This window comes from Ciconia boyciana, chromosome 1, assembly GCF_034638445.1.
Source record: "Ciconia boyciana chromosome 1, ASM3463844v1, whole genome shotgun sequence".
Classification (NCBI taxonomy): domain Eukaryota; kingdom Metazoa; phylum Chordata; class Aves; order Ciconiiformes; family Ciconiidae; genus Ciconia; species Ciconia boyciana.
The window spans coordinates 94711323-94737997 of NC_132934.1; the positions used below are offsets into that span (position 1 = coordinate 94711323).

A 26675-nucleotide genomic window follows, 5' to 3' on the forward strand; every position below is an offset into this window, starting at 1 on the left:
AGGTGAAAGCTACTATGATTTCATGTTCAAAAGGCCACTGTATTAGTGTATCTGCATAATATTTTCAATCTGTAGGTGAGCAAACAGTTGCTTACCCCTGTCACAGGATAGGAAAAGCACAGAACTGGTTAACTGGCTCATTGTTTTTCTTTAGGACATAACCTAAAACTGACTGCCACTTATGTTGAAAAATAATTTTATATGTCTGCAGTATTAAGAGTTTTGAAATACTAGCCGCAAATATTGCCATGAATAAAGACCTAATATATATTTGTTGTTTTTACTGTTGTTAATATAATAAGTTCCATGTATTTTGTAATGTGTGTGAGTACATGCTTGTGAAAAGCCAGTTTACTAGCAAAGGAATCAGTATTTTTCCTGTTAAGCATGTTGTGACTAATAAGGAATCTGACATTTAAATGTTTACTAACTGATAAACCAAGGCCATACAGGTTTAGAGTGATAAATCTTTCACTTACTCTTAGGTTTATAACATGCCTTTGGAAAGAAACTGGGATTAAAATGATACCCAAAACATACAGTTTAAGTTACCTCTTTGTAACATTGGACAATTGTGTCTCAGGTATTAGAACAACAGTAATTTAGGAAAGTAATTTATCAGCTGTCACCCAAATGGAAATAATATTTGTTGTGGGATGGAACAAAGTGTTTTAAAGCAAGTTGCTAAAATTGGATGAAGAAAAACATGGCTAAACAACAGCTTTACAAATAGAACTTTTGATTTTACTGAAGCAGATGTTCTGGTTATCTTTTCCAAAGAAGATGCATAATTTTGATTCAAGACTGCTAGCAAGAAAAAAAGCTGCAGCTTGCATCTGTTTGTGATTCTGTATATACCAACAGCACTTTAGCTTTTAGAACATGCAGCTATCTTTCAGTGTGCTCAGATTATAAAGAGAATAGGTTTTGTTACTAGAAATTAGGTGCTTTTGTAAACGGATTAATTGGACCTAGTTAAGTACCACAGTTTATTTTTCCAACGTCACTTCAGTGCATTGGACTTACTTTTCCATTCCATCTTGCATGAAGTACACTTAAGAATTTTGAAATTTAGTTAAAATTCTTAAATATGGTACAATTTTTGTCCCTAAAGCTTAGCTTATCTTTTCATGTTTAGTAGAGGAGCTACACATATTAGTGTGGGATATGAAACACTTTCAGACTGACACTTTTAGCTGTCAAAACAAACATTTGTCAGTACAAATGATGTTGATCATTGTAAATTTGTACAGTGTGAAATCTTGACATAATGTTAAATCTGTCGTAATCACTTGGTAGGAACTGTATACACAGGCATGAATTTTGAAGCGTAAAATGGACCTACAAATAATAAATGTATTTGGAGTGGTGTCAAAGACATTTTTTAGCAGCATATCTAATCTGATTTTTGTCTTTGCTATTTTTGCTTACATTACTTTGTTCAAGATCCTGAAAGGTCCTGATTGCTTCTTTCAAAAGATCTCTGGACCTTCTAGGGTCAAATCTTGAAAATTATAATGCTGTTCCTGGCCTACTCATTTCATGGGACTAAATTCAATAAATAGGCTTTTTAGCCTCCGGTGCTAACAAAAATAAATCAGAGCTGTTATGAGGCTTATTTTGTGGGGCTTATGTTATTGCAGGTGTTAATTTTGCTGGATGTGTCCCTGTGCTCAGGAATACTTTGTTTCATCTTGATACAGTAATTTATAAAGGGCCAGTGATGGTGGATGTTACTTAAAGAACATTCTTATTTCCAAAACAATGCACAAATTCTTATACTTCTTGTACTGCATACTGCATACTGGGGGAAATTCATGTCTAGCTGTTGAGTGAATAGGTTTATCATTTTGCTCTTTATAATTTGATTTTGAGAATACACAATTTGTGCTATTTTTTCCACTTGTTAAACACATCTTCTTTAGTATTGTTACTGCTGTTTAAAATTAATTCTCAAATGTTAGGTAGAGGGCTCCAGGCTGGAGTTGTAATTTATTTGTTGTACAAATCCAGAAAAATTGAGCATGTTCTCTAAAGAGCTGTAACAATTAATTACAGCATTAAAATTGTGGTACAGTGGAAAACAATGCACTAGCAGTTTGATGATGGTCAGACCTGGCAGTTATTTTCAGTAGAGTATTTGCTGTCCATTGTCTTTCCACTTCTGTTCTTTTTCATCATGTTCTGAATACAGTAACAACAGTAAAACTGACATGCTCTTGTTTTATTGGCAGGTTTCTCCCTCTTTTTCAGAACCTGTTTTCTTCTGTACCTAGGTATTGAGGGAACATGAAATAGCAGGGACACTTTCTGTACTGTCTGTCCAATTTTTTAAGTCATTATGGATGAATTTTTATCTCATTGAGGAAGTTATAGCAGTTCTCTGGTCATCTGTGATGAGAAGCTAAACATTAGGCAACATTAGTTGAATGGTATTTTCTCACAATTGCTGTTTCATCTGCATGTGACTTACCTTGGAGTTTTCTTGCACCATGATTAGTATGGTTAAAAAACAAAAAAATCTTATACCACTGCTAAAAACCAGGATGACTAAATCACCAGTGAAGCTTTGAAGATGAACATGTGTAGCTGATTTATTTTTGTTCTTTTGTAGGTGATGGATGTGGACACACTGTTCTGGGCCCTGAAAGTGGAACTCTTGCTTCGATAAACTACCCACAGACCTCTCCCAATAGCACAGTTTGTGAATGGGAAATTCGTGTAAAGCCTGGGCAGCGAGTTCAGCTCAAATTTGGCGATTTTGATATTGATGACTCAGATTCTTGTCATTCCAGTTACTTAAGAGTTCACAATGGGATTGGCCCCACCAGGACAGAGATAGGTAGGAGCCTTTCTTATTGGTATTTGAAAGCTATTTTCTTATATAGAACTTGGATATACGGTTGGTACTTCTGTTACTTTTTAAATTTCTCCTTGTTTACCTGCTCTGAGCATAGAGTAACTACGAGGTGTATGGTATTAGTTAAGTTATTTTTTATAGCCCTAGAAAACTGTTATAATTAAGTTGGATATTGGGCAGGATATGACCTTGCCTGAATACATCATACACTGCTTTGCACAGCGTGTATTTCGAGTCTTATGAGAAGTGGTGAAAAGAAGGAAGTGTTTATTATTTACAGGAATCTCAAGTAAGGTAAAGAAAGGAATTTCAGTAATTCTGTAATCAGAGTTGTGTTTTTCCTGAGCTTCATATCAAGGAAACCCTGCAAAAATTAGAGTAGTGTTGTGTGTACCTCACCACAGTAGGAAAACAGCCATCAGGGACCAGTTTTAGTAAATTTACTACTGGTAGTACTGCTAGAAAGCACAGCTAAGGAAAGATTCTCCTGTATGCTATACAGATCTTCGGTACAGAGAGGGAGTACAGGTGCAATTGTAACTATATAAAAATAAAAGTGGTAAAGAGAACAGTAGTCTGATTGTCTCTTTCTCTGGTGACATGCTCATTTCAAGTACGTGTACCATTGTTGCTCAGCAGAACAACTCTGTTTGGAATGTCAGAGTATTCTTAATGTAATTATTCTTAAGTAATTGCATGTTGTTTACTGTTATTAAAGTGTATGTAAATGTCTGTCTTCTTGACACAATTCCTGTATCCTAAAAATGTACAGAAAAATGAGTAATAATGATAGCAGAACATCCTACATTTTGTTCGTGCATACAACAACTAGATGCTAAATGCAACACAGATCCTATAATAATCTTTGATTCTTTGGTTCTTCAGATTCTCAAAGGAAACTCCACTGTAATGTTGTTTTTTTTTTTTCCTCAGACATTTCCCAGTATCTTGCAAAGTTCTTGTAAGCAGTGGAGAGGGAATTGCAAAACTATGAGGATCTTCATTTAAAAAAAAAAAAGTAAAAAAAAAAAAAGTAGCTTATATATCTTACCTGAAATGCCTTTCTTTTTATATGGAGTAGCTCTGATTTGAGCTGTTTATCTTGGTGGTATTAAAGGATGTCAGGCTTCAGATGTTGTGTAGTTCAAATATCCCCCACCTTCTGATAATGTGTGTGGTTTAATTTTTGTCCTTTTCAAGAGGACAAATTGAATTCCATGACCGTAAGGCAAGGTTTTCTCCAAACAGCAGTGTGACCTTATCATCTATGTCAAGGTATATGTAGGGTTTTAACACCCTTGTTTGCATAAAACTCAAAATGAATTGTCATTCTTCCTTCACTAAAATTAGTTGTTATTGTGCAGATTTATTTTATTTTCTTTCTTAAAGCTTTAATCTGGAGAGAAAGAGAGATTTACTTCACCAAGATTGTTTTTGTGCAACTCAAATGCTGATCCCACTAAATTGAGTCTTTTTCTAAAGAGACTAGTTGAATGTTAGCTTTGTTAACCCTCTTTTCCAACTGTTACCTAGGTAAGTGTGTGTGAAAATAAGTATGTGCTTGGAGCCGTTGAGCCAGACTTGGTCTAAAATAGGAAACACTGAAGTCCTTAAATGGCAAGGAACATCCAGTTCTGATAAGTCTATTATTCACTTTTACAAGTGACTTAATGGGTTCAAGTAAATTTTCTACTTCATTTGTTTCTCTTGACTTTCAGCTGTTCCCAGCTGGTGTAATAGCACAGTATGCTGAGCAAATGTGTGTGTTGTTCTGCTCTTAATAAATTAAATCACAGAACAAACAGTGATATTAACAGTGGCAGATACAGATGATGCAGATTCTTGACTGTTCATGTTTGAAGCAACAAACACTGGAGAGATTAGACAGCAACCTGAATTTGTTTGGAAGAAATCTGGATTTATCCTCAGTTTTTCCATTCAAGACTACTGACATGGTCTAACATTAAAATACTTGTATTACATAAAAACTGAAATTCAGTGGTACCTACTTTAACCCAAAATGGCTTAAAATGGCTGATTAGATTAAAAAATGAATTGTTAGTGGGTTAGTTCATTGATAAACAGAGAACGTTTCTAGTGAAGCTTTTAAGGGCTAGTTCTCATTCCAAGCCTTTTGAATATTTGTCAGTAAATCAAAAGAAGATTCAAATCCTTAGTGTTAAGTTTGTCTCTAGTTTAAGTAAGATCTGGAGGTGTTCTGTATTAGATTTCATCACAGTGCAATCACTGTGTCTCTACAGTCAGATGTACATATTTAATACATACAGTGTACACCCAGATCTATAGGAGCAGAGAATGTAAGCTACTGTGGGGATTCCCTCTCCTGCTGTAAAGTTGCTGTACAAAAGCACTTGGGGTCCTTCAATGCATAAGTACAGGCAAAATAGTAATATTACATCTTCTGCACATACCATTGACAGAGGCATCATGGCAGTCATGTTTTGTCCATTTCTAGTGCCTACTTTTTAAAAAGATTGCTAAAAATCTGGCAAGAGGCCAGGGAAGAGTTAGTAAAATGATTTATAGTCTCAAAAGTATGTCTTGCCATGAATCATAAGGTCCATCAGTCTACAGTTTGTCAAAGGCTGTATCTCCATGGTGCAAGCAGTACTGGATAGTTTATCCAAGCTAGATTTAAATGTCTTGCCCTGTGTATCTGCCTGAAGAAGAGGATAAATGGTGTCTTGAGGACAGTCTGACCTACCCTGAGAGGAGTCTCATGCTGGTCAATCCTGTAACAAGATCCAGTGGCTGAAAACAAAACTTAAGAAAAAAAGGAAAAGAAAAGTGGTAGTTGGAAAAATGATGCGGTTCATCATAGCGAATACAATTAATCATTGAAACATGACTTAGAGCAAAACATGGGGTCAACGTGGAGCCTTGGTAAAAGGGAACTTCTTTGTAACTCTTGCTGATAACCAGTTTTAGTAGTGAATTGAGGTAAGGTTATATTTGTGTAATATTATAAATTTCATTGAAGTATTGTAAAATCTATTTTTTTTTTCATTAGAAAATACCCTTGCTTTGTAAAAAAAAGAAATTTGAATAAGCAACACTTAGAAAGCTCGGAATAATGATAGGAATTTATATTTCTTTTTTTTTTTTTAATGTTATTAGTATTTGAGAGTGCAGTTCACTTTCTAAAGGAATTTGACATACACATTATATTTGTTTGTGTTATATTTATTTCTTTTGTATTATATTTGTGAAGAACTATGCCTGCAAGGCAGTGTTATTCCACTCCCTCTACTTCAGTATTGTAATTTGCCTTTAGTTGAGAAGGGAGCGTGGCTTCTTTTTTTGCTATTTTATGGTATGATAACATACTTATTATCAAGAAAGCAAATAAATGAATGGTAAACTGAAACATATGCTGTGTCATTTGCTGGTGGTGATTATCCACTTTGATTATCCACTGCAGAATCTTAAATAGCATTAGAGATGGTTTACAACATTGAATGATCAAGAGAGCCTATAGAACAGAAGATATATTTTTTTTCCTTAACAGGTTGATAAACTGATCAGTATTTTATTAAAGTTTCTAGTTAGTAGGACTGGAGAATTCCATAATGACTTGGGTCTGTTTAACAGCCATTCATCCAGGTAGTGTCATTTGGTAGTAATTCTAGAACTTCATAGGGCAAATATTGTCAATATCTGCAGAATCCAGCATCTCTGTTTAAAATGTATTATTTTTGGTCATTTTGGATGGCAAGAGAAGTATCCAGATGCAGAACTTCTGTTAGGTTTTATAGGTGCAGCAAAACAGAAGGTGAACCAACTGGCAGTTTCTGTTAATTGTACTCACATGTGCTTGTATGTTAATGCTGAAGTGCAGTGAATCATGCATGCTGTTGTCCAAAATGAAGAAAAGCAGTTGACAGAAGCTATGAAATAGTTGACAAGGAAGAAGTGCCCCAACAGCTGAGGGAAGAGAAGGGCTTTTTTCTCATTTGCTTCTGTAGGTGATTCTCCTTGCCCTAACTTGATCCTTTTCCTTGAGAGATTTCTTGTGCTCTTCGAAGAACTGACTGCGAGGGTGGTGTGTGGCTAGAGGTGAATGGGATAAGTTCACATTTATTTGCAAGTGTTAAGGGTATGAGAGACTCTCACCTGTTGACAGTGGCAAAATAAATGTGGTACCCATACTCTGCCATTTGCTTTAAATGGACAGTGACTACATTATTTAGTGTCATGCACGTGTATTTGGTTTTGAATATATGCCAGAAGTAATGTGAGCTTACACTGCAAATGAAAAAAGATGCTTATTACATATGTTGGGTTTGGTCCGTGTCTGTTCTCCCCCTTCTCTCCGTAGGAAAATACTGTGGGTTTGGCTTTCAAATGGATGGTTTAATTACTTCAAAAAGGAATGAAGTCACAGTACAGTTCATGAGTGGAACACACACTTCTGGACGTGGATTTCTTGCAGCTTATTCAACCACTGACAAATCAGGTATTTATGATCATTTGGTAATTTTTTGGTGCTGGTAAAATTAGAGCTGCCTAGTAAAAACACAGAACTAATTTATTTATTCCTGTGTTCTCACAAATTAACTTCTAAAAGTGAAGACTTTTAATACAGTCTGCCTGATACTTCTGTGTAGGAAATTGGACTGTTCAGTTACTATTTAAGTTACTGTAGTTTTGAAGAAATTGTATCAAAGGTTACCCTGGATAGCAGGGCAAGAATCACAGTTATCTGTTATGAATGAAAGAGCTGCTTCGGGTAAAGGACAAAATGCATTTTTTCAGGTAGTAATCAAGGTGGCAGATAACTAAAAAATTTTCTTATCGAACTGTATATTTTATACAGATCAACCTCGTAGAAAATTTAATTTCAGTAACTGTTTCCTATACTCCCTCAGCTCTTTAATTATATAATCTGCTGACTACTTTTTTGGTTTTTTGCCATTTCTTGTTTTTTCTATGTTTTTGGTTATTCTGGCCTCTCAAGGAGGCTGCTGTATTTGTTTTGCATCTCCTTCCACTTGGAAGGAGTGGTGTATGTAACGGTGAGTGACATACATGGTCCACAAGGAAATGAAGGATTGCCAGCAACTGCTTCACAAGGCAAAAGGCTTAAGAAAACCCTTTCTAGAAGTAATTCTAAAAAGAGCAGATAAAGAGTTTTAATTTTTAATTTGTATTTTGTGGGTTTTCTGATGCTTTTCTCTCTGTATTTTGGACTATATGTGCTGATACACAGCAGACTGAACATAAAATTTGAGATATCGGTCATGGATGCCAGTAACATGGCACTCTAATGTTTGTTCACTATGCTGCCTGGGTTCAGTACTGTATGACTGTTAAATGCTGAAAACACAGGCCTGTTTAGCTAGCTTATTAATTTAATTTTGTGAAAAGAGCATACGTTTGTGTCTCTGAATTATGTCAGGTTCTCTGAAGTATAGCTATAAATTAAAATTAAGCTGCACAAAAAATGAATGTTTGTAGTGTTTCTCTTCTTGTGTATGTCACATTCTCAGTGGATTTCCCAGTTACTCAGACAAATTATCAAGGTTCTACTGTAATACAAAATCTGTTGCAAGAAAACCTAGTAGAAATGTGGGGTTTTTTCATTCTGAGACTTTTGGTTAAGCCACAGAAGCTCAAATGTATATTTTTGTGCACTTTAAAAAGCATACTCAAACTTGTTGTCTTTATCATCCTCTTGACCTAACATTTTTTCTTTCCAGACCTAATTACCTGTTTAGACAATGCAAGTCACTTTTCCGAACCAGAATTCAAGTAAGACTGATTTTACCTGTTTCCCCCCAATCTCTTTAATGAAATCATTTTAGTGTTTCTACTTCACTCTGTTACTCATACCTGATGCAGCTTGAAAATTGGCCATCCAGAGAACTTAAGAAACAAACTAGTTAGGGTTAGAGCTGAATAATTTTGACATTTGTGCTCCTCCTTCCTTCCTCTCTCCTATTTTTGTTATTTACATGTAGTATACAGTAGAACCTCGTTAATTTGCACTAACACATAGGAGCTAATATCTCATTCTCATAGAAAGAACATTGCTTTTATAAACACATATTACAGCAGGTGTACACCTTAAATACTGAAATTCATATTACAGTTATCTAAGGAGCACTAAACTAGGAAATATGTTAAAAATTACGAACCCATTTCACAGTTTGGTGTGAATTAATGAGGTTCTGTGGAGACATAAAATGCTGTACCTTCTATTGGGGAAACATATGTCATTTCCCTGTTTTCTCCTTCTCCATTTCCATCTAAAGCAAGGACAGTGTTTAAAGCTGCAGACTATTGTGAAGTACATAACCTTACTTTTTGGAGAACTTCACGCCTGGCATCATGAAACGTTTCGAAGTGCAACCTTTGCATTTCTCTTTCATCTTCCCCAGTTCCAAAATAGGGCTCTACTTGTAGGTTCTGGCCTTACTCAACATGCGTTGAGTAAGTCTCCGAATCCCACTATTTTTGTGGTACCTGCAAAGTTGCTTCAGCTGTTGTTGAACTGCAGTGAAGATGTTAATAGTTTACTCCAGTTCACTGTTAAATCTTGAAGATTTAATAGTTTTTGTATGTGCAGTATGAAGTGGCACTAGAACATGAACATGGGCTTGCATCAGAGGTGCAGATGTCTTACCTCTTGCTTTTCATGAGCTAGTGGTATTGAATTTGGCCAGTTTTTTATGATCAAAGCATTGCCAGGAGCTATTATAAAATAACGTTACTTTTCAGATGTATTATTTAAGGATGCAAAACAAATAGTTATGCAGGTCTCTAGTTTATAAAATAGTATTAATTAATATTGGTACTTACATGACTTTCAATTTAAAGAAACCATGCAGTATTTATATTATAAAATGCTGGCTTTGTTAATTTATTATATTGAGACTGGAAGTATAGTTTCAGCTGACATATTTTTTTAAACTTTTTCAAATGTCTGTTTTCCTGTCATGTACTTCTCTTCCTGAGTATTTTTTGTCTGATTTGATATGTCTTCAATTAGGATATATCCTTAAATAGTGATTTATGAATGATAACACTGTATTGTAAATGAAAAACATATAAGTGTTGTAGCTGCATGCATATCTTGACTTGATATTTTGTTCTCTTCCAGTAAGTATTGTCCAGCTGGATGTGTGATTCCTTTTGCTGATATTTCAGGCACTATTCCCCATGGATACAGAGACGTAAGTAAAAATACTGTGGGCTCACGTGAATTTTGGTAAAATGCACACTGTATAATTACAAGTCAATTACAGTTGTTCACATTAGTTCTGCTGCCTGGGTTCTGCAATTTGTACCTCTTAAAGTGAGTAGCATGGTACTAATTTTTTTTTGCACAGCCGCTAAATGGCTGGTGCTTCAGATGTTGTCATCTCCAAGAAGTGAAGTAGTGTAGTAGAGACTCAAACGTTTTTGTAAGGCCTGCTGAGAAGGGTGGATCAATCAAAATATTGTTTTCTACCTCCTCTTTTTTTTTTGTTGGCTTTCTTAGGTTGGGAAATTCAGATTTATAAAGAGAGAACCCGTTCTTTTAATGCTGTCCTCTTGTTTTTGACACTGTAATGCATCTCTAAACAGAAGGTCTCAGTGGTTATCTTAATTTTTTTATTACAACATGAGAGGTGAAATACTATTTATGCTCAGCAGCTATAAAACCATTTGCAGTTGCTATAAAACCATTTGCAGTATAGAACCATTAATAGTTCTATAAACTGGAAATTAAAATCTTTAATAATGTGCTATTTACTTGGAACACTACAAAAACCTATACACTGTTTTTCTGATGTAAGCTTTTGTAACTGAATTAGTATACCTGCCATAGGACTGGAAGGCATTTGCTTTGTTTATTTTTAAGTGATTATAAGTTTGCTGGCAATCTAGTAAAAAATTACATGTTTGTTTATCTTAAAATACTGTTTTAATAATCCATTAGGTCTAGCACAGAGGAAGAACAATTTTAACATTTTAGTGAGCACAGATTTTAATATTAAATATGAACCTAAAGTGTGCCTTTGATTTTCTTTTCTCAAATATCTGTAAATCCTAGGCTACCTTCTTAAATAATTACCCATATGTAAAAATGTCACCACGGCGTAACAGTGTTATATGTTCTGGTCCACAGTGAGTCCTCACTAAACGGCTGCGAGGTAATTTTTGTAGCTAGTAACAAGATGAATTTGATTCTCTGCCTAACATATTTGCAGCATCAGTAGGAGTTCTGCTTGTTGGGAGGTTTTTTTTCCAAAATCTGGAAAAACTGTTTTCTATGGAGGAAAAAGGAAACTTTAGGAAATAAATGCCCTGTGACTTTCTTTTTGTATACTTTATTGCTCTGAATAAAAGGCAGAGAATTTCCCAGAAGTCAAGCTGTGTGGAAAGAAATCAAATTGTCCAGCAGTTTAGACAAAGTTTCAGGTAGAGATTTCTCATGCATCTCTTTCAAATGATCAGCAGCTGCTTGCTGCTTTAAAAAATACCCTAAGTCTTGATTCTTTTGTGTGTGACCCTAATGTCCACAGTTGTTGAGGACTCGGGGCGCTCGCTGCTGACGTCTTCTGGTGAGCAGGGAGGAGCGAGCTGCATCTGCTGCAGAATCCCATGCTCTTACTTTCAAGGGAAAGTAGGAAAGGAAAGGGGAGCTGCGTGCATGAGCAAGACATAATTACATTTATTTAGAAAGCTTTTGGGATGTTTTGGGGGGTGGGGAATAGGGTTAGAGTTTTTATGTGTCAATATACTGAGGAGAATTATGTTTGGAAAAGTCTTGGCGAGCAGGTTTTTTTGCCAGTGAGCTTGAGAGATAGGGACATCCTGGCCTGTTGCACCATGCAATTAGTTCTAAAGAAGCCACAATGGAGAAAGTTGTTCTGTTTTTAAAATAACGTGAGAAAGAAAATCATCCATGAAGTCTTCCTTCTCTGGAAAGGACCTGCTGATTCCATCTTAAAGAATTGTGGTGAGGCTCTATAGCACCTGGTGGATGGGTTGGCAGAGCAGTGCAGCAAATGTGTTCAGTAGCAACAGCTAGCAGTGGACTTTGTTTGCGGGAGCAACTGTTAACAGTGAATAAAAATCTGCAGTCATCATCTGTTGTTCATCGACCTGGGCAAGTCCGCACTGGGATACCACACTAGTAATAACCAAGCTAAATATGGTTACTGGAAGGTATATTGTGAGATACCCAGGTGGTCCTTCACAGACAGCTTGGGCCCACTCAATCTTCTGAAACTCAGGTTGATCCCAGTCTCATTGGATGTGAGCGAAGGGCTGCAGAATTGCCATGTGTCTTGCATACCGCAGTGCTGCGCATTGCAGGAACACCTCTGAATAACTCGTGTCTATGCCTGTTGCACTGTGCGTAGCCAGTAATCCTCCAGAAACCTTGGTGCATGTGGTGGGTGGGTGCAAAGCCACTGCTGCTAAGCCTTTTTTTGGAACTAGACTGTCTCTCTGCTCTGGAGCACTAGGATGTTTCTTGGTCAAGCCCCATTGGCCTGGAAGGGTTTGCTTCCCAGCTAGAGATGATCTCCTGGGCTAGTTTTGGTCCAGGAGATAGAGGCATCTTGCTGTGCTCACTCTGTGCTATGCCCAAAGGACTTGGTGTAGTGTTGTAGTCCTGCTCTCTATGGCAGGGCGGTGTGAGAAGCAGGAAAGGCCTTGACTCTGTGTAAGCACTGCTCAGCAACAACTAAAACATCCTTGTATTATCAACACTGTTTTCAGCACAAATCCGAAACGTAGCCCCATACTAGGTACTGTGAAGAAAATTAACTCTATCCCAGCCAAAACCAGCACACACAGCTAGCCTGCAAGCCAGGGAAATGGAAATGTCAGTGTGACATTTGTTAGTGGATCCGGGTCAACAGTTGTCCAGGGAGAGGAGGAAAGAACAGGATGTCCTGCAAACATGTTTTGCGTAACTGATCTCCATTGATCTGTACAACCTAGGTAATTGGCTTCTTTAGAACGAACTGTATTCACATATTACTGTGAGTTTATATGGATCAGAGTGCTGGATGGTTAAACCATGTTTAACCATGAGTTAAAATAAAAAACATAACCCATCAGCTAAAAGCTACAGCATCTGCAGTGCATCACTCCTTAATTGTGAGAAAATTAATAAACATACTTTCAATGTGCTTTCTGTTAAAAGGTTTCCTATGTATTTACATATTCAGCTTCTCTTGTCTAACATAATAGATTTATTGTAGGCTGAAAGTCTGGCTGTCTGGCTTTTTCAGACTGATTCACCTTGCTGTTTGTTTGAGCTTATTTAATTACAAGAGTTACATTCCAAATACATCTGGGCGAGGACACAGTGAAATGTAGGACCTTCCTTTTGTGTTTTAATAAATTCCATAATATACCAAAGATGAATGGTTTCTAAATAACAGAGACAACAGTTAAATAAGAACAGTATCTTAATGTAATAATAACAAAGACTATAACTGCACAATGTAGCATTTACAATATACGGTGTAGTACTTCATTTTCAATGTAGTATTAAAGTTTTCTTTCCCCCCCTCTTCAAGTCGTCATCACTTTGTATGGCTGGTGTTCATGCAGGCGTTGTGTCAAATACCCTGGGTGGCCAAATTAATGTTGTAATCAGCAAGGGCATTCCGTACTACGAAGGCTCCCTGGCTAACAATGTCACCTCAAAAGTGTAAGTGTACTTCCTGTGTTCTCCTTATCTTTAGCACCTTAGATCTTGGTAGTGTCTCATCGTGGGATTAATTTCAGCTAGTGGAGCTACATGTTCTGTGGACAGGTTCTCTTCTGTAAGGTTCTCGCAATGCTCTTTTGCTACAGTGTGATTGTATAACCAGATATTTTTAACCTCTAGGCCATAAAGATTAATTTTCCAAATTCTGCAAGGAGATTTTATCTTGCAAAATGCATGGCATGACCATAAATTCCTAATCGTCTGTGGAAAAATAGTATTTTAACAGCAACTTTTTAGTTGCAGGGAAAAAAGTATAACTTGTCATTTTGTCTCAGAAGTCCCGGGAATTAAAGCAATCAGATTGATTCTTGTTGTTATGATTAGCTTAATTTAAAAGGGAAGCATTTTAATGAAGTTTCGCTGGGCAGGTGTTTGGTTGAAAGCCTTTAACTCAGATCGTGTCTCTGGACTAGATTTCAGTTGAAAAGGTGTTTGTACTGAAAGTGCTTCAACTTGGCGACAGAAGTGTTACTTTAATCGTGAAGTGCTTGTTTAGGCATATGTGCATAGGTTTCAGTGGCAAGCAGTCAGACAAGAAAAATAAATTGAAGACAGTTTGCTTCAATTTTCCTCACTGACTTCCGCAAAACAAATCTTCTTTTATTCTCTGCAGGGGACCATTATCTCCAAGTCTCTTCACATTTAAGACAAGTGGTAAGCATTATCACATGTATTACGTGTTGATACTCTCGTACAAATTTTGTGAGAAGAAATAAGTGTGCAGGTATTTTATTCTTAATTTTTGTTCTAGTTAGTGAGACTTTTTTTACTGCATTCCTCAGTAATGTATATTTTTCAATTGTTTTACCGTCTCATTTTGATTATCACTACATTTATAGATACAGTGATGTATAAACTAAGCCTTGCTTATCTGCAGAAAGAGATTCTTTCAGGTTATGTTCCTCTATTATAGTCCGGTTTAAAGTGACTTGACTCCCATACTTTAAACACAGTGGTAAAGCAGAGCTGGGCACTTAAGAGTTGCTCTTTATTTGTAACAACTGTGCATTCTAGGTTTTTTCCAGGTTTACTCCTTACACTTTCTCTGTTGCCCGCTAAGAAATCTTGCAGAAATCCCAAAATGATTCCTCAACTTTCTGCACCCCCCCCTTTTTTTTTCCTCCTGTATTCTTGCAACTGAGTGCTATGTGATAAATTACTTGTGTCTCTTGCTCTGGAAGGGCATGTCTTGGGCCTTGCTCTGTGTCAGTTGTGTTCCTTCTTGGCTGCCATATTTTGTTTCGTAAATGTGTACCAGGTTGCTGATTGATATAACAGGTGTTGCCCCTTTTTAAAGCTTTACTGCTTTGCATGTTTTTACTTTCTATCAATTATCCGTTTTTCAAATAAATGAGCTGTAGTTTTCTAAATGGAAGCTAGCTTTTTCTGTAAGTCACTTTAAATGCCATCTTTGAATGGATGTTGGAAGTATTGTGAAGACAGTGGCCTTTCCTTAGTCTCTTTAACTGTTTTAATAACAATATTTAAAAAACCTAACAAAAGCATTACGTCTGTTTTCCATAAGGATAAAGTTAAAAACAACAAAAAAAGGGGGAAATCATACACATACTCCTCAAAAGGAAACAAATACTTTTCCTAATATATAAATAAAAGTGATGCTGAATGGGGATATAAAGGCAGGAATCTGATGGGCAGGAGTGTTTGGAGATGGAAATGTATACAAACAGCAAACATTAGAAAATATAATCCACATCATATTCAAATAATTTATCTCCCAGACCTCTGCAAGAGCTGGAAGAAGGAATTGCATGTCTGGTGACCTTATGCATGGAGAATATTAAACACAGTGACTGAGGCAGGGTTTGTTGGGGTTTTTTGTCTTGCAAAATGTGATCTGATAGTGTATATGAAAGTAATTAAATGGCCTGGAAATATGAAGAGATAGGACAAAATGTTGATCTAGACTATCTGGATTTCAGTGACACATTTGAGAAATTATTGAATAAGCTAGAGACAAGATGCAGGTCTAGATTAAAATGTATATAGTTGGGTGGCCTAGGAGTTAGCTGAAGGAAAAAGATGTATGCTCAAATGAGGTTTATCAGAGTGCGGTATAGTTACTAGTGCGGTTCTTCCGTAATAGTTGGTTTCATGACTTGGTACAAAATAGAGGAATGTGTTATTAATGCTAGAGGTGTGGTCAGCGCAGAGGAAGATGAAACTATTTGTACAGGAAGACCTGGCTGACTGAGACTTGAGTAATAGAAATTAACTGAAGAATCACAGAGCAAAAATTACAAGGTCGGGTACATAGAGACTGAGGCATTTCTGCTTCAAACGGGCAGCATGTTAGATGCAAATGACAGATGAGGGAAAGGATTCAGTTAGTGAAGAGCTAATGTGATCCTGTGCTGTAGCAGGTGAAGTACGTCCAGTAGAGACAAGGAACAGGACATTAATGCCATCGCACAGGACATTAGTAAGGCCTTGTCTGGGATCCAGTCGCACGTGGGGTCTGCCACCTGCACCTCCCTTGAGGGATGAGTGCCCGAGCTTGGTGCAGAGCAGGGCTGTAGGGGTGCCTGCAGGGAGAGGGAGCTCACAGCAAAAGGGAAACCAGGTTGGGTTGTTCAGGCTGGCTGACTGAAGGCAAAAATTGTTCTCTACTGATATGTCTGGGGAATACACGTGTGAGAGGGGAAAACTGTTGGCACCACAGAACAAGATTTTAGCAAAGAGCAAATGGATATCCACTAGCCACAAGAAAATTTAGCCAGGAATTTAGGAGATGTTTTTTAGCCATCAGCAGAATGGTGGAAAAAAATTACGACTAGTTTCAAGGATGTGTTTGAGCTCAAGGCCAGGATTATGACACAGCTTCCTACGTGCTTTGGTGTATTGTTTGAATTAACATTGTGATACTGAGGTGGGTTTAAAAAACGAGAAGTTACATAGACACAGAAAAGGAACAAATGATCAAGTAGTCTGTTTCCCATTCCTGCATCAACCATGCATACTCTTAAACCATGACAGCTTCCCCAAAGCTTCTTGTCTAGTGCTCTGTGTGGGTGGTGATTGAGAGAATATCCACATTATTCTTGATCAGGCATAAATCATGGAATACTCATGACCATGAGTTTGGTTCCAGCATCACTGTTAGAAAGCAGAAGACAGTGTGTTTTGTTGGTAGTGTTGTTATGGAATAAGTTTAGATGGCAGTTTAATATTTGCATGTAAAGTCTTAAACTCCAAGCAGGTGAAATCACTGTGTAACTTGAATTTTCATTTTGAATCCTCACCTTTTCTGTTGCTCAGGTTGCTATGGGACCCTGGGGATGGAATCTGGGGTAATCTCTGATTCCCAGATCACGGCATCATCTGTTCTTGAGTGGTCTGACCAAACAGGACAAGTGAACATTTGGAAACCTGAAAATGCCAGACTAAAAAGGGTTGGTCCTCCTTGGGCTGCTTTTATCAGTGATGAACATCAGTGGTTGCAGATTGACTTGAATAAAGAAAAGAGAGTAACAGGTAAGTAAATCTGATGTGGCTTTTAACCAGCATTCAAGAAGTTTGGTTACTGACATCCCTTTTTCCAGTGCTTAGTCTTAGATAAAGTCCAGGTGACTTTCAATTACCATTACAGCAAAGTTGGTTCTGTGTCCTAGCTAATACACTGAGGAGCCGGGAGTTGTACAGGTGGAGTTTCATAGTAGAAAACACCTGTTCAATCAGAATTTGTTGAAGTGTTCCCTGTGGTTTTATTGGATTCTTGATGCTTCCCTTTTCCTGCTGATTGTCTCCTTGGAGGTGCAAATCCATATCTAGTCAGCTCAGTCCACTGGTACCTCTGATGCAGGTGTACTGACTTAGGTTTCTAGGTTTTCCCTGCTGCCTGTCATGGCCGTAGTGAATCCAACAGTGGAGACAGGAGCAGTTGCAGTGCAAGGTGAGAAAAGCAGCAGACAGAGTAAACCAGCTGGCAGCCTCCCTTTCACCTCCTTGCCTGAAGTGGAACTTGGGCTGAGAGCTGGGGACGGTGGGCCCCTCAGCAATCTGTTGCACTTTCCCTCAGCAAGCGGACCCAACAGTGCAGACTGATGCAGCCAGAGTCTGGGTTAGGCTCTGCTCGTTCCCAGAGACTGTGATGGACCATCCGTCATGATTTTGGTAGCTGTGTTTATTTGGAGAGACAGCTGGAGGTGCTGTTTCCCGGTCTGCTCTGGATGGTTTGCTTCACGTTTTGGGAGCTGAGCAAGCTTGCTCATAGTTACCTGTTTCTGTTGATTGCAGTGTGGCCCATGCTAAATAGTGAAGCACTGAGGCATTTGCATTTTGGGGTTAATCTCAGGGGTAGCCTAAGTAGTGGCAGTGCAGCTGTTGTATCTTCTGATGTTAGTGTGTTCTATTTTGATTTAATTATTCAGAGGTGATTCACTGTTGTTAATGGGCAGGTTTGCAATCTGACTTAAATAAAAAATAAAGTGGCTTCAGGTAGAGTGCTTCCTAGAGTCCTGGGCTTTAAGACTATCGTGAAACATCTTCCTTTGATCAGTTTGGGTTTGTCTCTTTCTCAAATGCATGAGTTGGTCTCTGTAAACTCAGCTGCACTCCTTGCTATCAGCAGCTTGGCTTCCTGTCATTAAGCGACTCAGGTTTACCAGTAGCCTTTGTTATTACCTCCCTGGGGACTATTTGGATTTTACATTACTCCTCCAATTCCTGTGCTAATAAGCTTTTACAAAACAGCTTTCCTGTGTGAGTCATGCGGCAGTGTCCGCTTTAGGAAGCTACAGTTCTTTCAATGGTGCTTTTAGGTTGGCGGTACAGAAGCAGGGAAGAGCGGTGCTGTCTCAGCAACTGGAGACAGAAGTGGGCCATGGTCAAGTGAACAGGCCGTTTCCATCAAGAAATGGGGGAATAGTGCTTAGCAAGGTTATATCATGAGAATTAAAATATAAAAGTAAGTAAAATGATTATTAAGTTTCATTTACTGTACAAGTTTCAGACCCTGGCACCTTGGATAAACTTTTCGAAATGTAACTGGAGCAGTGGAGATTCCAACTACGTAACTCTGGATTCCAAAGCTGATCTATTAATTTTTACAAACTGGTCCCAGTTTTTTGTCTAACTGGGCACCTTCATTTTCACAGGTATTATAACTACTGGATCAACCTTAGCAGAGTACTACTATTACATCTCAGCCTACAGAATTTTATACAGTGATGATGCACAGAAATGGACAGTATACAGAGAACCTGGCATGGATAAAGATAAGGTAAAAATACCACACACTTTCTAGGTATGTTCTAAGGACATTTCGTAATTGTAAATACGACTAATTTTGGTACGGTGAGGAAGCATTAAATAACTTTCCTTTTCAGTGTAATTTTGAATTGTAAACAGCATCTATGCAGACAAAAATATGAAAATATGCAACTATGTAAAGATTTGAACAGTTCTGAAATGCAGAGATTATTTTTATTACTACTTGGGGGTGGGAATATTCTATACAAGAAACTTCCATTGCCAGTGGTAGGCTGTCTGGTACTGCATCCCTTTAAGAATAATCAGATTTCTTTCAAAATAGGTTGTATGTTTCAAAATTAAGGTTTACATTCTTATCCTCTTGTGGTTACAGAATAAATGTTAGGGGTTGTATAATTTTCCATCTTTTAGAATGTTTCTGTCAGTCTTACTTTTTGACAAAATACTGGTATGTTTCTTTCTTGTATAATAGAACAGCCCTTGCAGAGGGGAGTTTTCTTTAAAAAATGAAATGGTATGTTCAGATTGCAAATGTTTTGCCACACAGAAAAATTACATCATGTTAGTGGCAAGATAATCTTATTTTCCCTGTGTTTATAGTATTGCAGTATTTAATAGACAGTACAAATGAGCAGATTAATGTCCTACATGGTCTTCCCAGTGGTTCAGATCAGATTTTCTTAAACAAATGAGAAAATTCTTGGTAACCTGACTGGAACTAGAATGTACTTCTTTTTCTTAAAATTCTTGGATGTAATTTACCTTACTTCCACAGGCCTGTGGTATTACATACATGTAATAGTAACTAGTAACCTAGTAACTTTTTAGAAACAGGTCTTAAGAATGGTAACTCTTCAGCTCTACTTGTTTTTTTTCCGTTTACTGTGGGTTAAGAATGTTGCAAGGTAGGATGTAGCATCCTGTTGAAGTGAAAGGTTGAAGTATCTTGTTTGTTAAATTAAGAGGTTTTTGAACACTGAATATAATCACAGTAGCAAACTTTCTTGAAAGGAGGAGACTTTACTGTCAGGGCTGGTCCATCTCCTTGAACCTACAATGTGAACTAACGGATTGTTAGTATGAGGTATTCAAGGGGGGGAAAAAAAAAAAAATCCAGCATCTTTTGCTAGTTTTCGAGTGCCCTCTTCTGGCCATAAAATAAAATCTCAGCTAGCAAGCCGCCTAGATTGAGGCTTTGTTTAGTTTGGTTATTTTCTTAGGAAATCTTTGCAGCTGTTGCCTTTTAATTTGAGCATATTGTTTTCCTTGCAAGTTCATGAAATGAAACAAATTGTGGAGCTTGAAATTACAGGCAACAGATCTTTTTTCACACTCTCTGTATCAGTAGGTACAATGCATGAAGAACCATATGTATCCAGGAAGTGCCAGCTGTAGTTAAATGACAGAAAGGAGTTTGCTATGGTTGATATCTTAGGCTTCAAAATAGCTGATTTTTCCTCTGTCTGACATCATCTCACTTGATACAGCTTTGCTTTTGGATGCATATGCACGCAGGCTTCTCCCTTTGAGCCTTACATAAGTGCACACCAGACAAACCAGGAGGTGCTATTCCCCATTTTTTTGAAAAATGTTTGAAATTCCTAACGTTGTTCAGGAGACTAAAAGCTTTTCCAAGGCTCTCCTGTAGTCCTCTTTGCAAATAGTTTCTAGAGATCTGTCAGTGCTCAAGAAAAGCTTTTCTTAAAATTTTTATATATGAAAAAAAGAATAAAATGCTTGAATTAGCTTCACACTCGCAAGCTCTTGTCCTACTGGGGGACTTCAGCCACCCCGACATCTGCTGGAAAAGTAGCATGGCAAGCTGTAGGCAATCCAGGAGACTCCTGAAATGCATTGAGGATAACTTCTTAACCCAGGTAATAGACACCCCTACCCGAGGGGATGCAATACTGGACCTCATGGTCACCAATGCAAGTGAGCTCATCAACGACGTCAAGATTGGAGGCAGCCTAGGCTGCAGTGATCATGCATTGGTGGAGTTCACAGTCCTGAGGGATATGGGACCGGCAAGGAGTATAGTCAGGACCCTAAATTTTAGGAAAGCAAACTTCCAGCTCTTCAAGGAGTTAGTCAGTAGGACCCCCTGGGAAATGGTCCTCAGGGACAGGGGAGCAGAACGGAGCTGGCAGGTCTTTAAGGATGCTTTCCATAAAGCGCAAGAGCTCTCAGTCCCCAAATGTAGGAAATCAGGCAAGGAAGGGAAGAGACCAGCATGGCTGAGTCGAGACCTGCTGGTCAAAGTAAAGAGCAAGAGGGAACTGCACAGGCAGTGGAAGCAGGGACAGGTAACCTGGGAAGAGTACAGGGATGCTGCCCGCTTGTGTAGGGTTGGGGTCAGGAAGGCCAAGGCGCAGCTGGAGCTGAACTTGGCAAGGGATGCAAAGAATAACAAGAAGGGCTTCTACAGGTATATCAACCAGAAAAGGAAAGTTAAAGAAAGCATACCTCCACTGATGAACAAGAATGGTGACCTAGTATCAACAGATGAGGAGAAGGCTGAGGTACTCAACAACTTTTTGCTTCAGTCTTCTCTGGCAACTGCTCTCCTCACCCCTCCCGAGTCAACGGACAACATGTTGCGGACCAGGGGGGTAAAGCCCCTCCCACTGTAAGGGAAGATCAGGTTTGTGACCACCTGAGAAACCTGAACATACATAAGTCTATGGGACCTGATAAGATGCATCCCAGAGTCCTGAGGGAATTGGCTGATGTAGCTGCCAAGCCACTCTCCATGATATTTGAAAAGTCATGGCAGTCAGGTGAAGACCCTGGTGACTGGAAGAAGGGAAACATTGTGCTCATTTTGAAAAAGGGTAGAAAGGAGGACCCTGGGAACTGCCAACCTGTCAGCCTCACCTCTGTGCCTGGGAAGATCCTCCTAGAACCTATGCTAAGGCACATGGAGGACAGGGAGATGATTTGAGACAGCCAACATGGCTTCACCAAGGGCAAGTCCTGCCTGACCAACCTAGTGGCTTTCTACGATGGAGTTACCACAACAGTGGACAAGGGAAAAGCAATGGATGTCATCTATCTGGACTTCTGTAAAGCCTTTGACACGGTCCCCCACAACATCCTTCTCTCTAAATTGGAGAGATACGGATTTGATGGATGGACTGTTCAGTGGACAAGGAATTGGTTGGATGGTCGCATCCAGAGGGTAGCGGTCAACGGCTCAATGTCCAGATGGAGATCAGTGGCGAGTGGTGTCCCTCAGGGGTCCATACTGGGACCAGTGCTGTTCAATATTTTCATCAATGACATTGACAGTGAGATTGAGTGCACCCTCAGCAAGTTTGCAGATGACACCAAGCTGAGTGGTGCAGTTGACACGCCAGAAGGACGGGATGTCATCCAGAGGGACCTGGACAAGCAGGAGAAGTGGGCCTGTGTGAACGTCATGAGGTTCAACAAGGCCAAGTGCAGGCTCCTACACCTGGGTCGGGGCAATCCTCGGTTTCAATACAGGCTGGGGCATGATGTGATCGAGAGCAGCCCTGTGGAAAAGGACTTGGGGATACAGATGGACAAAAAGCTGGACATGAGCCAACAACGTGCGCTTGCAGCCCAGAAGGCCAACCGTATCCTGGGCTGCATCAAAAGCAGCGTGGCCAGCAGGTCGAGGGAGGTGATTCTGCCCCTCTGCTCTGCTCTGGTGAGACCCCACCTGGAGTACTGCGTCCAGCTCTGGAGCCCTCAGCACAAGAAGGACATGGAGCTGTTGGAGCGGGACCAGAGGAGGGCCACAAAAATGATCCGAGGGCTGGAGCACCTCTCCTACGAGGACAGGCTGAGAGAGTTGGGGTTGTTCAGCCTGGAGAAGAGAAGGCTGCGGGGAGACCTTATAGCAGCCTTCCAGTACTTAAAGGGGGCCTATAGGAAAGACGGGGCCAGACTGTTTAGCAAGGCCTGTTGTGACAGGACAAGGAGTAATGGTTTTAAACTAAGGGAGGGCAGATTTAGACTGGATTTAAGAAAGGAATGTTTTACAATGAGGGTGGTGAGGCACTGGAACAGGTTGCCCAGAGAGGTAGTGGAAGCCCCATCCCTGGAAACATTCAAGGTCAGGTTGGATGGGGCTCTGAGCAACCTGATCTAGTTGAAGATGTCCCTGCTCTTGCAGGGGGGTTGGACTAGATGACCTGGAAAGGTCCCTTCCAATCCAAAGCATTCTATGATTCTATGATAATTGGGGAAAAAAGACACATCAAAGTTGCAGTGTTGGAAAAGTTTTGTTTGACAGCACAGAGGCAAATGGAGAGAGTTTGATAATAAATGGAATACAAAAGTGATTTCTCATCAAAAAACTTGCACTGTATTGAGCTCAGAAGCAATTTTTTTTGTGCAAAAAATTAAATGAACAAAAAATATTGAGCTGCAGGTAAAGTTAAGTTACTGTCATAACACTTGACATCAAAGGCTTGGAGTAAAGAACTACTTTACTGTTAATCTTTCTTGAAGATAATAGTCAACGTTATGGATTCTTGTTGCCTTTGGTGTTACCTGCTCAGCCTCAGAAACCTGAAGTAAGACTAACTTTCAGTGCTGGGCATCTATTTTCCTAATCTGTAACTTCACATTTGTCGCTCAGTAGCCAGGTGCAGCTTGCGCCTTCTTTTAGAAGTGGGCGCTGGCGCGGCACAGCGCAAACAAGGATACTGTACAGCAGTTTGGGCTGGGCGCATCCCCTCTAAGAGTCACCGCTGTATTTTGCTTCTCATTTGCATCTTTACCAAAACAAATAATTCTCTGGTGAGATCTGTAGCTACAAGCCTGTCGACTTAAAAAAAAAAAATTTTTTTAAAATTGCCCTAGTTTAGGGGAAAAGTGGCTGTAAATTGGAACCCCGTCTTCTATGTTCTTGCCATGTCTGATTAGGTTGTGAATACTTGGGCACACAAACTGTGAATCCTTTGTATTATTCATTTATTTCCAAAATAACACCATAGACTTTCCCTCGCATCTAATCTGTCTTCATTCATTGCTAGTAAGTATATTTAAGAACACTGACCTTAAATTCAGAGCAGGACAAATATCACTGAGAGCCATGTGCTTGAAAATCTGCACTGCAGCAAGTTGGGGAGGAACAGAGACTGTACACTTTCAAGGCAAATACCTTGTGATTGTAGCATGAATGAGTTAGCAGTTAGTTTGATAGTGTTACTTGGATACATAAAAATGAAAGTGCTGGTGACTAATTTAAGATGTAGAAAAAACAATACACTCAGACGTGAAGTACTGCATTTACATTACCAAGTGATTTCTTTTCCGTGCCTAACTAAATTGACTTAAAAGTCTATTTGATCAGTCAGTGCTTTCAAACATGAAGACAGTTAATGCCTATGTAGGGACAAACCAAAATTCTTATGCTTAAGTAATAGTAATGGGGCTTGTGTGTCCTTTGAGAGGAGGAGCTCTCAGGGAGCCCAGGCGTGAGTCCCTTAAAGGTCCCTGGGGTTGTTTGGGGGGAATGGATTATCTGAATGGATAATTTCCTGGAATAATTGTTTTCTTTCAAACCTGTAGGGACACTGTAGTCATTTTGTTACAAAAACTTAAACACGGGAGTGCAATACAAAAATCTCTATCTTGTGTATCAAGGTTGGAACACCAGCGATCTGCATTGATCAGAAGTGTGCTAAAAACTCTTGACTGCTCCTTTTTATGCAGACAGTCAGGTGTTACACAATACAGTGCTTGTCCTTAAGCGTGGCAGGGTGCTTTATTGTTTACCAAGTGGTGTGAGTGAGCAGAAAACTCGCTATAATATTTCTTTTTCAGGCAAGTGCCATAATTCCGTTCTGCATTATGTCCAGCATGATTTGCAGTATCTGTATCGGTGCTTTAAAAACAAACACGTTACTCATTTACTGTCACCTCTAGGGTGACGTGTGTTGCAATAGCACCCAAGAGCTGCATTTGCCGAGCCAAAGCCCAACTGCCGTGCACTAACGTGGAGAGGCAGTTCACTTCCTACCCAAAGACATGATACCAAACCCGTCCTCCCAAAGAAGATGCTGGGATGGCTTGCTGGGTTGAAGTACTGGGCGTAGTTTCTATATTGTTTTAAGCAGCTCAGTGCAAAACCTGTAGTTGGCTGTAAGTCTGTCAGTGTGCTTACGCTGCAGCATACAGTGACTGTCTGCTTACCGGTTTTAAATTTCGGCCAGACAAACCTGTTCTGTATTGTCAGATTTTGATGAGTCTCTTTGTGTGTGAGGACCAGCAGTGAAGGACCAGCTTTAGATCGTTCTTTATGCAAAGCCTGCGCCCTTCTCTTCCAGAACGGCATGGATCCATATGAGGCTCTGAAGAGAGAGCTCTCGCATTCTGAACCTGAATCCTTTTATTTTGCTGTGGTTCAGCCCTTGCAGACAGCAGCCACTAGAGGACAGTGTGATTGCATACTTGACTGTGTCTCTTAATGCTTTCTAATAAATGCCATACCCGTTCACAGCACAGGACAGACTCTGCTTCAACTATTAGGCTGTGTGAAGGCACCGCTTAATTCCCGCTTTCACATCGTCACAACTGCTTGCTATATATATTTGAAGAGTAAGTGCAAAATACCAAAAAGGACTGAGTTGGCATTATTCAGTGCCATAAACATGTGAGATGTCTTTAACAGCAGGCATTGCCTGGGGAGCAGCAGTAGAATATTACATGGTACCTTTATTCTGAAATAAGTAGTTGCGTGCATACACGTACACCCCCCCCCCTTCATTTTACTTAGTTATATATTTAATAGGGCCCAATGAGGGGAGATGTGCAGGCAGCAGCACGGTTCTGGGGTAACTTTTCAGGATTCTGCACTGCTTATTTTTCCTAAATAAAACAACAAATTGGTTGTAGTTACTTAGTTGCTATTTCATTTGTATAACATAATGTCTCTCTCTTTTATCTTTTTTTCTTTTCTAGATATTTCAAGGGAACACTGAATTGTACCAGGAAGTTCGCAATAATTTCATTCCACCTATTATTGCACGCTTTTTTAGGATTAACCCCGTAAAATGGCACCAGAAAATTGCAATGAAAGTAGAATTGCTAGGATGTCAGTTTAGTATAGGTAAGGCAACTGAAAACCTTTCAACTGTGCAAGACAAGCAGTGAAATAATGTGGCAAAGATTACATTGTGGGTATATTTTCAATGAGAAAAAAGTACTTCTTAGCTGCATAATCCTTCTGTAACTGATACTTCTGAATTTCTTCCAAAGTTACTACCTGTAACCTGGAAAATACCTAGTTTAGGCGTAAACAAGGTAATTTAGAAAACAGGTGTTTCAAAAGACACCAGTCATTTGCTTTCCATGTTATTGATTCGTGGGTTTTTTTTCCTCATTCTATAACATGAACAGAAGTTTTAGAGCAAACTCTTGCAGCTGTCTTCTCCTGAAAAGGAAACTAGCACTTCAAAAAACTTTTCTTATAAATTCTTTTCTTCTAAAGGCCGTGCTCCTAAAATCACCATGCCGCCACCACCTCAGAACAAGAATGATGACAGGAATGATGACTTCATTCATTCAGTGAAGACTTTGTTGCAGACAGATAAAACAACTTTCACACCTGAAATAAAAAACACCACAGTGACTCCAAGTGTAACCAAAGGTATCCACAGTTAAGCAACAGAAGTGTTTGGGAATGGGAACTCCTGACAGTACTTTGGCATATATGTGCTTTCTGAATTTGAATTTTCCCAACATTTAATATATTATAGCAAATTAGCAATCTTTTTAATATTTACCAGTTGTTAAATATACATATGATAAAAAACATACAGTTGCATACTGCTTGCAGAAACAAAACCAATCTTCCAAGTCATATATATA

At 39.0% G+C, this 26675-nt stretch overlaps 1 protein-coding gene across 4 annotated transcripts in view; it reads left to right on the forward strand.

The window, feature by feature from the left end:
• The window catches only part of DCBLD2 (discoidin, CUB and LCCL domain containing 2), a 61196-nt gene that overhangs the window by 28992 nt on the left and 5529 nt on the right, over positions 1 to 26675 (forward strand). For 3 of the 4 annotated variants that reach the window (XM_072883226.1, XM_072883236.1, XM_072883207.1), the window contains exons 2-11: positions 2615 to 2842; positions 7200 to 7337; positions 8581 to 8632; positions 9984 to 10056; positions 13405 to 13538; positions 14212 to 14252; positions 16875 to 17090; positions 18713 to 18837; positions 25767 to 25914; positions 26296 to 26454. In XM_072883226.1, coding sequence (XP_072739327.1) covers positions 7226 to 7337; positions 8581 to 8632; positions 9984 to 10056; positions 13405 to 13538; positions 14212 to 14252; positions 16875 to 17090; positions 18713 to 18837; positions 25767 to 25914; positions 26296 to 26454 — 1060 coding nt within the window. In that variant the 5' untranslated portion in view covers positions 2615 to 2842; positions 7200 to 7225. Of the gene's footprint in view, positions 1 to 2614; positions 2843 to 3898; positions 4394 to 7199; positions 7338 to 8580; positions 8633 to 9983; positions 10057 to 13404; positions 13539 to 14211; positions 14253 to 16874; positions 17091 to 18712; positions 18838 to 25766; positions 25915 to 26295; positions 26455 to 26675 lie in introns of those variants that run through there. The other variant, XM_072883216.1, reaches the window with a different exon arrangement.